General features: G+C 49.4%; 1 protein-coding gene across 8 annotated transcripts in view; it reads left to right on the top strand.

Annotated features, from left to right (window-relative positions):
- Nucleotides 1-12766, top strand: part of WDR55 (WD repeat domain 55) — a 415882-nt gene that overhangs the window by 376877 nt on the left and 26239 nt on the right. For all 8 annotated transcript variants that reach the window (XM_069654228.1, XM_069654220.1, XM_069654223.1 and 5 more), the window contains one exon: nucleotides 11893-12062. In XM_069654228.1, coding sequence (XP_069510329.1) covers nucleotides 11893-12062 — 170 coding nt within the window. The remainder of the gene's footprint in view (nucleotides 1-11892; nucleotides 12063-12766) is intronic.

The following is a 12766-nucleotide window of genomic DNA, read 5'->3' as shown; positions in this document are numbered from 1 at the left end:
AAACAATTCCTAGGAGCAATCCTGGATACCCAGGAGGGGTTGACCTTTCCTTCAGAAGAAAGAATTCGGAATATACTACTGCAAATTCCGCATTATCAGTCCGGTCAACAAATAACGGTACGCAAAGCAATGCGTTTACTGGGCATGATGGCGTCATGCATTTACCTGGTCCCCCACGCGCACCTGCGCATGCGTCCCATGCAGGAATGGTTGGCAAAACAGTGGTCTCAGGCAAGTGGTCAGTGGGACGATCAAGTGGTCGTTTCGCCAACACTCGTACAAAGCCTTCACTGGTGGACAAGAGAAAAACCCTTTTACGATCCCGAAGTACAGGCAATAGTCACTACAGATGCATGTCTGACGGGGTGGGGAGCTCACCATCTCCACCACACAGCTCAGGGTCTCTGGTCTCACTCAGTGGCCAAGAACCACATCAACCTGCTAGAGCTTCTGGCAGTATTCAGAGCGCTTCAGGCGTTCGAGCCTCACCTACTAAACCTGTCAGTGCCAATCCGGACGGACAGCACTACAGCCATGTTCTACCTGAACAAGCAAGGAGGGACTCGCTCGCCAAATCTGTCCAAGCTTGCCCAGAAAATCTGGATATGGGCACTCAGACGGAACATCTTCCTGTCATCACAACATGTTCCAGGGGAGCTCAATTCCCTAGCGGATGCTCTGAGCAGAGACTCCCTCCCAGAGGAACACAAATGGGTTCTTCACAGAGAGGTCGTAGAAGATCTCTTCTCTCAGTGGGGTTTCCCCACTATAGACTTATTCGCCACAAGCGAAAACAGACAATGCCCAGGATTTGCATCCAGGTTCCCCCAACCAGACTCCCAGGGGAACGCCCTGTGGATGAACTGGTCAGGGATGTTTGCGTACGCTTTTCCACCAACTCCTCTCATCAGGAAAGTGGTGAACAAGATGAACAGGGAGTCGATGACGCTCGTCCTAGTTGCTCCCATGTGGGCAAGACAACCGTGGTTCCCACACCTACGCAGGATGGCGGTGTGCGAGCCCATCAAACTTCCAGCCTGGTACAACCTACTGTCCCAGCACCAAGGTCAAACAGTGCACCAGCAACCCAACTCAATGAACCTGGCAGCATGGCTCCTGAGGTCATAGTTTGGACACCTCAATTTACCACAGAGGTGTATGGACATCCTAAAGGAATCTAGGAAACCAAACACAAGGCACTGTTACTTTGACAAGTGGAAGAGGTTCGTTATCTGGTGCCAGAGTAGACAAATCAACCCGGTTGATTGCACTCTTTCCACTATTGTTACATACATGCTCCACCTGCTAGATGCAGGATTGGTTTTTAACTCACTGAAAGTACACCTGGCAGCCCTCTCGGTTTACACCACTTCCCATAGCAAGGTTTCGTGGTGGAAAGTACCAGTAGTTAAAGCCTTCATGGAAGGAGTAAAGAGACTTCACCCTCCTATTTCAAACCCACCACCAGGGTGGGACCTTAATGTGGTGCTAGCCAAGCTCATGGGCCCCCCTTTCGAACCCATGCATAAAAGCAGTCTCAAACACCTGACTTATAAAACGGCCTTCTTAGTAGCTATTACTTCTATAAGAAGGGTCAGTGAAATTCAGGCTCTGTCAGTGCAGGATCCCTTCTTTACTATCCATAAAGACAAACTGGTTTTACGCACACACCCTAGGTTCTCACCTAAATTTATATCAAAATTCCATGTAAACCAGTCCATCGAGCTTCCGGCTTTCTTCCAGAACCCGCAAAGCTCGGCTGAGGTGAAACTACACACCCTAGATGTGCATAGGACGGTCCTCTACTATGTAAATAAAACCAGACCGCTAAGGAAAACAGATGAACTGTTTGTCTCCGTAGCTACAGGCAGAGAGTGGGATCGCGTCTCTAAAGGTGCCATCTCGAAGTGGATTATTAACTGTATCCAGCTGTGTTACTCACTCTCTGAAAAGACTCTGCCTTTTACGCCAAGGGCCCACTCTACTAGAGGCATTGGGGCCACTCTGGCTTTCATTGCAAATGTACCCCTTGACACCATTTGCAAAGCAGCTATTTGGAGCTCTATTCACACTTTTACTCCGCATTACTGCATTGATACCCATTCCAAGGCAGATACACAAGTGGGACAAGCGGTTCTAAGACACTTATTTGCTCATGACCCTTCTCACATCCCACCTCCTTCTGGTACTGCTCACTAATCTATGCACAGCATGTGATCTAAGCAGATTCCACAAGCCTCAGAAGGGATACATTACTCACCGTAATCGTATTTCTGATGCTTGTATCTGCTTAGATTCACATGCGACCCACCCTTCCTCCCCTCCGAGAGAAGGCGCATGATTGCTTGTAGTCTTACCTTTCTTTCTATCTGCTTGGATTATCTGTACTCGCGCTACTCCTCATGCTACCTCATGTCAGAAAAAATACAATCTGAGGATCCTAGACGCGTGAGGGATCTTGGGTACAGTGGACGTCACACTAGGGATAGTATTACTGGCACGCCCTGTGTCGACGCCCATTTTCGAGTTTCGAAAAACAAACTGTAATACTCCGCAGCTTCCACTAGATGTCGGCCTATGCACAGCATGTGAATCTAAGCAGATACAAGCATCAGAAATACGATTACGGTGAGTAATGTATCATATATATATATATATATATATATATATATATATATATATTTCTGATGTTTGTTAATCTGCTTAGAATCTAATGCTGTGCATAGGTCCGACATCCAGTTGTCACTGCGGAGTATTGCATTTTTTTTTCGTAGTCGAAAAGGGGACGTCGACAAGGCGTGTCTAACACTATCCCTATAGTGACGTGCGTTGTACCCACAATCCCTCACGCGTCGAGGTCACTCGGATTGTTTTTTTCCGCCCAGCTACTGGTCGCCTTCATGCGGAGCTCCTAGAGACACATTGCAAAATACTTTCTTCGACCTTTGGTCGTTTGTCATTAATATCAATAACGTAGATCCCCCCCCCCCCCCCCGACGCAGAGCTGTTTCTCCGCCGAGCAAGATCTTCGACAGAAGGACGAGCGGAGGGGATCCTTCGGCGCGGCCGAACACGTGGCCAGGCCTCGCCGGCCATACACAGTAGGGAGAGTGGGGTTTTGTGGTCTTTCTTTCTTCTCTTTAAGAATGCCTTTTACTTTCCCCTCCCTCTCTTTCGAGGTCGTAGTCACACTTACTGCCCTCAGCTATGGAGAGGACGCCATTTAGGTTTTGCCCGCTTTGCAAGGGTAAATATACCTGGAAGGATAAGCACAAATGGTGCAACCGTTGCTTACCCCTCGATCACCAGGAGGACGGCTGTGCGGCCTGTAAATTACTAAAGCCCAAAACTCTAAAAGACCACAGGATCAAAAGGTGGGCGGCCTACGCCATGTCTAGGCCTGACTCCTCGCCCGCTGCCGCCGAGTGTGACGAGGACAGTGACTACACGGCCCCCGTAACGGAGGCTGTAGACCGCTCAAAGGAGCGTTCACGCTCCTTGTCGTCCGTCCCCGGCCCGACAAGCCCGGCTCATGGCCAGCTTATGGGGATGAATCCCCTGGCGACAAGGACGCACACGGAAAAACACCAAAGCACATATCCCCCGGCACGCATTTGTCAAAGACGAAGGCAGCCATAGCGCCAACGGGGACGCCGGGCCCACCGGCGTCTTCCGCCGACCGTAAGGGTCGTCAGCCCTCCCCGCCACCGCTTCCGCGACAGGCGACTGGGCATTCTAAAAATAAGGGCGCCAACACCAAAACCTCTGGTGACGCGCATCGCAAGAGCGCTCACTTTGCCAGCAAGGACTCGACGGGCAAGGACCCGACGAGCAAAGGCTCGACGTTGCATAGCGCGACGGCGACCGATCCCTCGGAAGAGAGAATGATCGCCGAAAGCCTCGCGCGCATAGCATCTGAGGACGGCCAGAGACGTACGGCGAGTGAGACGCCGAAAACCGTGCACAAGGCCAAGGATACACCGAAAGCGCCGGAAAACAAAACCGGCCAGTTCCCGGCGCCGACAGAAGGCCCTAACCAGCGAGATGGCCACTCTGAAGGCAAAGGCTCTCTTTCTTCGACGTTATGGGACAGAACCAGACAATTACAGCAGGAAGAAACTCCTTTTTCATTCCCAGACCGTCCTGGCCGACCTCAGTGGACCTTTGAAAGGTTCCAGACCTGTATGGATAAACTAGACTGGTTCATGTCCATCCCAGAAGACAGGACACCCAAGAGACCAAGGGAGGCACCCCTGGAGAGTCCAAGGGCTAAATACCAGAAGTTTTATAACCCCATACAGGAGGACCCCATACAGGAGGACATATACTCTCACAATCCCACTGAGGAAGATACCTTCTTCCAGGAGGAAGATGAGTTCACCTATGTTGAAGACCAACAAGAAGAGGAAGGTTTTCACGAGGAAACTAACCTATCTGAGGAGGGATTCCAGGAGGACACAGGCGAGGGCGACCCAAATCCCTGGCAGTAACTGGCTAGGTCGACAGACACAGGCAGTAGCAGTATAGTCATCAGGTCTACTGAAACTACACCTGTCGATGATCAACCCACCTTCAATGCACTGCTGAAGAAGGCAGCAGCACATTTCGAAATTGAAACTGTGGAAGTCACCCCAGACACCAATTTTGTGGAGAGGATTATCAAGGAAAAACCGCCCACTAGCCAAATTCTACCCATCCTCGCCTCAGTTAAGAGACGTATTACACCTTCTCTTTCCACTCCTGCATTGGTGAGAGGGGTCAATCCGAGGATTGAGAAACTGTTCTCTCCCTCTCAATCAGACCCATTATATATCAAGGGTCACTCAATCCCGGACTCCCTGGTCGTGACCAACACCAGGAAAAGGGCAGGAGTCCCATTATCTACCAGCGAGGCACCCCAAGATAAAGAGGGGAAGAAGCTGTAGGCCCTAGCCAAGAGAATCACCACCTCTGCAGCATTCTCTACCAGAATCGCCAATAATATTACCCTATTGGCAAGCTACGCCGATGCTCAATGGGCTAAGCTCAAACAGGACATCGAAGAAGTTCCCGAACCCCTAAGGACTCGTTTGCTGGCTACAGTTAACGAGGGCTCTCTGGTCAATCAAAGCATCGTCAAGAATACCCTCGATGCAGCAGAGACGGCTGGCCGCACTTTGGTAAAAGGAATTTTACTGAAGCGTCACGTCTGGCTTCGCAATTCTGGATTTAAGGCGGAAACACAAGCGTCCCTTATTAATAAACCCATAGAGGAGTCCAACCTCTTTGGGAGAGCAGTGGATGACGCGCTGGAGAACGCGAAGAAAGAATTTGACACAATAAAGACCTTAGACCAAATTTCAAAACCCCCTAACAGGCGGGGATTTGGTAATAAGCGCTATTTTCGTGGACAACGCCAGCAACAAAACCAACAGTATTCTGCCAGCAACTACCAGGGTAATAGCGGCCAGTACAATCAGAGGGGTCAACGCCGTGGTAAAGGAAGAGGCCGGGGTTCCACCCCCAGAGGCTCCCATGCCACCAACACCAACAAGTGACGTGAAGATTCGCGTCCCCTCCCATGCAACGCCGGTCGTGGGCCAGTTAACATCCTTTCTTTTAGCATGGGAGGGAATAACATCAGACCGCTGGGTACTATCCACCGTAGCCCACGGCTACTGTATAGAGTTCAACAGTTCCCCAACATACAGACCCCCGAGGGGACGCTGCATGACACCAGAACACCTCGCCATCCTTCTCCAAGAAGTGGACCAACTGCTGGAAAAAGGAGCCATAGAGGTCGTGCCTCCATCTCCGGTAATGGAGGGTATTTATTCAGTGTACTTCCTTGTACCCAAAAAGGATCTAACCATGCGCCCTGTATTAGATCTGCGCCCAGCGAACAAGTTTGTCAAACCCCAAAAGTTTCGTATGGTGACCTTACAGGAAGTGATCCCACTGCTATCGCAGGGAGATTACATGACAACACTGGACATGAAAGATGCCTACTTTCATATTTTAATGTTGCCAGCGCACAGAAAATACCTCAGGTTCATGATAGAGGGCAAACACTACCAGTTCAGAGTGCTACCCTTCGGCATAGCATCTGCACCAGGGGTATTCACGAAAGTACTGGCAGTGGCAGCGGCCCACCTGCGCAGGTTATCCATCCCAGTATACCCTTACCTCGACAACTGGCTCATAACAGGGGATTCTACGAGACATGCTTCTCAAACACCCAAAAGACTGTAGACCTTTTGTTCCAACTGGGCTTTTCCATCAACGAGAAGAAGTCCAGCTTAGACCCCAGCCAAGTCAAACAATTCCTAGGGGCTCTAATTCGAACAAAGGACGGCCTCGTCTTCCTCCAACGAGAGGGTCCAAAACATGCTGTTTCAGATCCCCCAATATGTGGCAGGTCGAGAGGTGACGGTGCGCAAAGCGATGCGCTTGCTAGGAATGATGGCGTTGTGTATTTACTTGGTACCTCACGCGTGCCTGCACATGCGCCCAATGCAAGAGTGGCTCAACAGCCAGTGGTGTCAGGCCAGCGGACAATGGGACGATCTAGTGGTGGTCTCGCAGGCCTTGGTTCTCTCGCTACGGTGGTGGACAAAGGAAAACCTGATAATAGGAAAACCCTTTGCCACACCCGCGGTGGAGGCCACTCTAACCACGGATGCATCCCTCACAGGTGGGGGGGCTCACCTATCCCATCAGACTGCTCACGGAGTGTGGACTCCGAGCGTAGCATCCAAGCACATAAACCTACTGGCGGTGTTCAAAGCACTAAAAGCCTTCTAGGAACACCTACAAGGGAAGACAGTGATGGTCCTTACAGACAGCACCACAGCCATGTACTACATCAACAAGCAGGGGGGCACCCACTCTCCAGGACTGTCCAAGCTGTCCCAGAATATATGGAAGTGGGCTCTCAGACACAACATGTTCCTACTGTCGCAACACGTACCAGGGGAACTCAATCTGCTAGCAGACGAACTCAGCAGAGACTTCCCCCTGCCCGAAGAGTACGAATGGCGATTGCACGAAGACATCGTCTTAGACGTCTTCACGCAATGAGGATTCCCGGAAATAGACCTGTTCGCAACTCTGGAGAACTCACAATGCCAAAGTTACGCCTCCAGGTACCCCCAGAACCAGTCCAAGGGGAACGGTCTGTCGATTCAATGGTCAGGGAAATTTGTTAACGCCTTTCCCCCGACTCCCCTTCTCAACAAAGTTGTGCACAAGATGCACCAGGAACAAGTTACCATGATACTAGTGGCCCCAATGTGGGCCCGACAGCCATGGTTCGCTCACTTGGAGATGTCCCTGTCTCCCCCAGTGAAACTTCCCTGCCCGTACAACATGCTGTCACAGGACAAGGGCAGGACACTGCATCCATGCCCTCAGACCATGAACTTAGCAGCCTGGCTCCTGAGATCATAGAATTTGGACATCTACAACTTCCGCAGAGATGTATGGACATCCTCAGGGAAGCCAGAAAACCTAATACTCGCCACTGCTATTCTAGCAAGTGGAGAAGATTTGTCATCTGGTGTAGAGGTAAGAGCATCAACCCGGTCCCACACATATTGTTCTGTACTTGACCCATTTACTGGATTCAGGTCTAGTGTTCAATTCCATTAAAGTCCACCTGGCGGCACTTTCTGCATACACCACTTCCCAACTTAGTGTTGTGGTGGAAGATACCAGTTATCAAGGCCTTCATGGAGGGGGTAAAGACAATACACCCTCCGATAGCTAACCCAGCTCCCGGATGGGACTTAAATGTGGTACTTTCCAGACTCATGGGCTCGCCATTTGAACCCATGCACAAGGCAACTCTTAAAGACCTCACTCTTAAGACTGCTTTCCTAATAGCTATCACCTCCATTAGGAGAGTAAGTGAACTACAGGCTCGTTCTGTCCTTCGTAACAGTTCACAAAGATAAGGTGGTTCTACGCACACACCCAAGGTTTGCACCGGAATTCATCTCGAAATTCCATGTAAATCAGTCAATAGAACTATCAACGTTCTTTCAAAACCCTTCCAACTTGGGAGAAAAAAGTCTGCATACACTGGATGTACGCAGAGCTGTCATGTTCTACATGGGAAGAACCAGGCCACTGAGAAAGACTAATCAGTTCTTTGTCTCGGTGGCAGCAGGAAGAGAAGGAGATGCAGTCTCAAAGTCCACTATATCTAGATGGATTGTTCAATGCATCACTCTCTGTTACACTCTTGCTAAGAGAGAACTACCCTTCAAGCCAAGAGCACATTCTACTCGAGGCACTGGGGCTTCCATAGCTTTCATTGCAAATGTTCCCCTTGAGTCCATCTGCAAAGCGGCTACCTGGAGTTCTGTGCACACCTTTACAAAACACTACTGTCTAGATGCACACTCTAGATCTGACTCCCAGGTGGGACAGGCAGTATTAAGACATCTTTTCTCTACTGTTCCTTCTCATAACCCACCGCCAACTCCTGGTACTGCTCGCTAGTCTATGCACAGCATGTGATTCTAAGCAGATTAACAAACATCAGAAGACAATGCATTACTTACCGTAAAAGCATTTCTGATGGTTGTATCTGCTTAGATTCACATGCACCCACCCTTCCTCCCCGCTCGGATGGAAGGAACATAGACATCTTTCTACATCTCTCTCTTTTCTGTACTCACTCACGTATAGAAGGCTCCCTCAGGGCAGAAAAAATACAAACAGAGGGACCTCGACGCGTGAGGGATTGTGGGTACAACGCACGTCACTATATAGGGATAGTGTTAGACACGCCTTGTCGACGTCCCCTTTTCGACTACGAAAAACAAAATGCAATACTCCGCAGTGACCACTGGATGTCGGACCTATGCACAGCATGTGAATCTAAGCAGATACAACCATCAGAAATGCTTTTACGGTAAGTAATGCATTGTCATATATATCGTGAGAAGCAAACTGAGTTCCTATTTGAGGTGTAATGAAAACCACTGAGGGTGCCAAGATTGCTTCATTTAATAGTGTTAAATACAACGAAGGAGCTCAAAAACGTGGTCTCCAGTCACATGGTCAGATGAAAATGCACTTTGGGCGAGCTACACCGAGACCAGATGATAAAGCCATGCCACGCTTTTTTATTCTGAGGCATAGTGCGCCTCTGCAAGGCAGAGTTCAAAGAACGAATTGAATGGCAGACTGTAGGAGTGATGATGGATGTTGAGCTAATTGGGTGGGGAAGCACCTGGGGTACCAGCTTGCGTGCTGCTAGCGGTTGGAATATTCCAGGCGGGTACAAGCGTGCCAACCAATTATAGAGGGCCATGTATTAAGGAGCCCTATAGTTTGAGAAGCCAATAGTATGATGTGTATTAGTCTGACACAGAAGATGACTTGCAGTTGGGGTGGGCTTAATTGTCCACCTGATCTTAGAGACCAATCACGTCCCTGTAACCCATAGAAAGTATATGTAGATGTTCCCCGTAGACCAACCCCTAGTAGGTTTTCTTATTTGCCACGTAGCATGACGCCACTTATGACACATTTTTTGTATAAAAGAATGTTTTTGATGATATGTTTTCGAGAACTCATTGAGCGAGCTGTGCAGCGTCCTTTGATGTCCGTTGTACTCCCTGTTTTAAAGACTTGTTATTTAAACAGCCTTGATTTGCCAACATCCTGATGGGCAAGTTTTGACCAATTTTGGAATTGGTCTTTCGTCCAGAGGTCCACTACCAGCAGCGAGAATCCGCTGTCAGTGAAGATCATATGACATCAAGTATCTTTCATCGGATCACAGAAGGCCCAGGCTTGGGCCTTCTTTGTGCCTTTTCAACACGACTGAGGAGAAGAGATGTGCGAAATGTGGACTAAGGAACGTTTTCATGGAGGATCGACACCACATATGTCTTTACTGCCTGCATCCGGACCATGATGAGGAGGGATGCGAGGTCTGCCATGGTTTCTCGAAGACCCAAAAAGATCACCACAGAAGGCTGGCGGCATGGTTAAAATCGGGTAAGGCCTCTGGCTCGGCCTCTGGGCATGGTCTTGCTTGGCCCAGGGATCGGGCTACCTCAGAAAAGAGGTTGAGGTCCTTTGAGGATGCCATGCCTGCGGGTGTCCAAACGAAGGCAAAGCTGCACGCCACTGATCGCACTGGATTCACCGCTGCCGGTCCCCGCTCAGAAAGGACAAGGTCGCCATCGCCGACCACTTCCATGGTGAGCCTACCAGTGAGGGGTGCCCCTCTAAGAAAAAGTCCTTGACTCCTTCGAAACTCTGCTTTCCATCGGCAGACACCGCGACAAAGGAGAAATCCAAAGTGGTCCGTTTGCTGCTTCCATCGGCGTCTGAACCAGCCAAGAGAACAGTGTCATCCACTGCCACAACCACATCGACAACGGTAGCTACCACCCCGTTGATGGTTCCATCGACTGCCTCGTTGATGACCACTACTACTTCAAAGGAAGGGCAGACCACGAGGGTGGTGCCCACAGTCGCGATGGCTGCTCCGCGGTTGTCCCTACCAGCACAGTGCAAGTTAACTGCCACCGCTTCGGTGAAGACCCTTGGAAGAAGTCTCAGGAGAGGGGAAGGAGTAAGGCTCTGACAACCCCTAAGAGGGGGTACAGAACAAGGGGCTGAACCAAGTGTGCTGGGGCACATTAATACTAGCTCTGAGGGTGACGACCTGCTTGAGAGCTACTATTCGGACCACGAAGGGGACTAGGGACCCTTGTTGGAAGGTGGGTCACTGCGGGGTGAACCCTATCATCTACCTCTCAAGAAGAGGCGTACCAGCTCGGAGCCTCCCCCTCTCATTCCTCCTACACTTCAGCCCAGGGACGTTTCGTTGGACATTCTGTGCACGCTGCACACACTGGTATCAGAAATTCAGCAGAGACTGCCGCTCACACTGGGCCCTGCTCGGTCTAGAAGTCCCCCAAGATCGCTTTCCGGAAGCCCTTCTAAACGCAAGCACAAGTCAAAGCACCCTGCTGTTCCAAGATGCCAAATGACACATGACACCGCCGCCACCCCACCTCGGGATTTGATCCCAACAGGGGATGCTGCCATGCACATGGACACAGCCACGGATGCGGCAGCTACGACTACGGACACCCGACGAGGCCGATGACTTTGTGCCAGTGGACAGAGAACCAGCAGGCGCAGAGGACCCGCAAAGGGCCTCTCTGCCGGATGAAGTCAGCTTCTTCCACTCAATGATATCCAGGGCCTCGGATCTTTGGTGACTGTAAATGTCAATCATTTCTCCCCCTACTTCATAACATTCAACCATCAATGGTGCTTACATTAATTGATCTGAAGCAGATCTCTTGGGAATGCAAAGATGGGACAGGGCCACACGAGCAGAGGAATGCAGATTGGGCTGCCTTATTTGAATTCTTGGTGTAAAACTGTCCATTTAAGACATATCTCTGCTTTGCTTGCTATATAGCAGGGCTCGTATCCAGCTGTGAAGGTTGATAAATGCCTGGATCACTATGAAGTTCATTTTCTTGTCATAGCCACCTGAGAATTGAAATTCAGTATTCGCACCCTGTTTTAACCAGGTACATGAAGATTTCCTTCATAATTTGTGATCACAATTCAAGCCTGTACCATTTTTTTGCGATGTACTTGATTTTGTTCAATATCATTGTGGTCTATATTGGGCCTTTTTAGGCAGACCCGTGCAGTGCCTTCTGCCAGTGCATACAGTCTTTTACGAGTCAAATGGCCTGTTCTCTTACTCCCACCCCCTGCTTGGTATCTACTAGATCATCTGATCCTCTGGAGTTAAAAGGACTTTGGTCAAGAGAATTAAGCCACCCGAGAGATGGTGGCTTTAGGGGATCTAGCACAAGAAGCTTTATATTTATTTAACTTTTTATGTTTTGTTTTTCTTTTCAGAGAGGAAAAAAAGTGGCCTGTGGCTCAAGCGAGGGGACTATTTATCTCTTTAACTGGGACGGCTTTGGAGCAACAAGTGACCGTTTTGCTGTGAAGGCTGAGTCCATTGATTGCATGATACCCATCACTGACAACATAGTGTGCACAGGTTCCATGGACGGAGTCATCAGGTGAGAAGAGGATGGGTGTGTTTCCTCTCTAGTGTTTGTGTGTAACTTGAGAAGGATGTGGAGTGCTGCATTCTCATTTACCGTCCCCACTTTGCATGTGTGAATCTTTTTTTGCTTGCTACTCCTTTAAGATGTTTTCTTGGGTTTTCATTTTCATCTAACTTGCCAGTCTGTTTATTTAGCCTATGCAGGAAATTATAGTATGCTTGGTCTTCACTTCACTTAACTTCATCCTTTGTTTTCCTTTCCGCTGCTTCCTTTACGGGAAGTGGGTGTCCTTCTGACCTGCCCTGAGTGACGAGTTATGAAATGCATGACATCACTTGCGGCCCCTATATTTGAGGCTGTGTTACATGCCACAGGGGCACCTGAAGGTATGCCTAAATCCTAAAAATGTAGACGCAGGCATAAAATTCCCAGGTAGCGGCCTCCTGACGCACACAAAACTGCCTTTTCCTTCACCACATATCTTCTTGGTCTACAAAGGAGAGTATATCCCACTTGAGTGGCAGTGACCGAGAAAAATAAAGTAGAAATCCAAGTAAATAGGGAGTAAAAATTCAAATAAGCAAACAAAAAGGTCTAGGGGACACCGAGTTATAAAGGGAAACCGCCAAAAATGAAATTATGATCTAACACTCGCCCATCCCAGACTTTGACCTGGGTTAAGCAATCCCTTTCAGGATATGTCACTTGGTGAAAGT

The sequence above is a fragment of the Ambystoma mexicanum genome, chromosome 3q, assembly GCF_040938575.1.
Source record: "Ambystoma mexicanum isolate Mex_15411 chromosome 3q, UKY_AmexF1_1, whole genome shotgun sequence".
Taxonomy (NCBI): Eukaryota; Metazoa; Chordata; class Amphibia; order Caudata; family Ambystomatidae; genus Ambystoma; species Ambystoma mexicanum.
The sequence above is the reverse complement of the archived record's forward strand: the minus strand, read 5'-3'. Positions and strand labels throughout refer to the sequence as shown.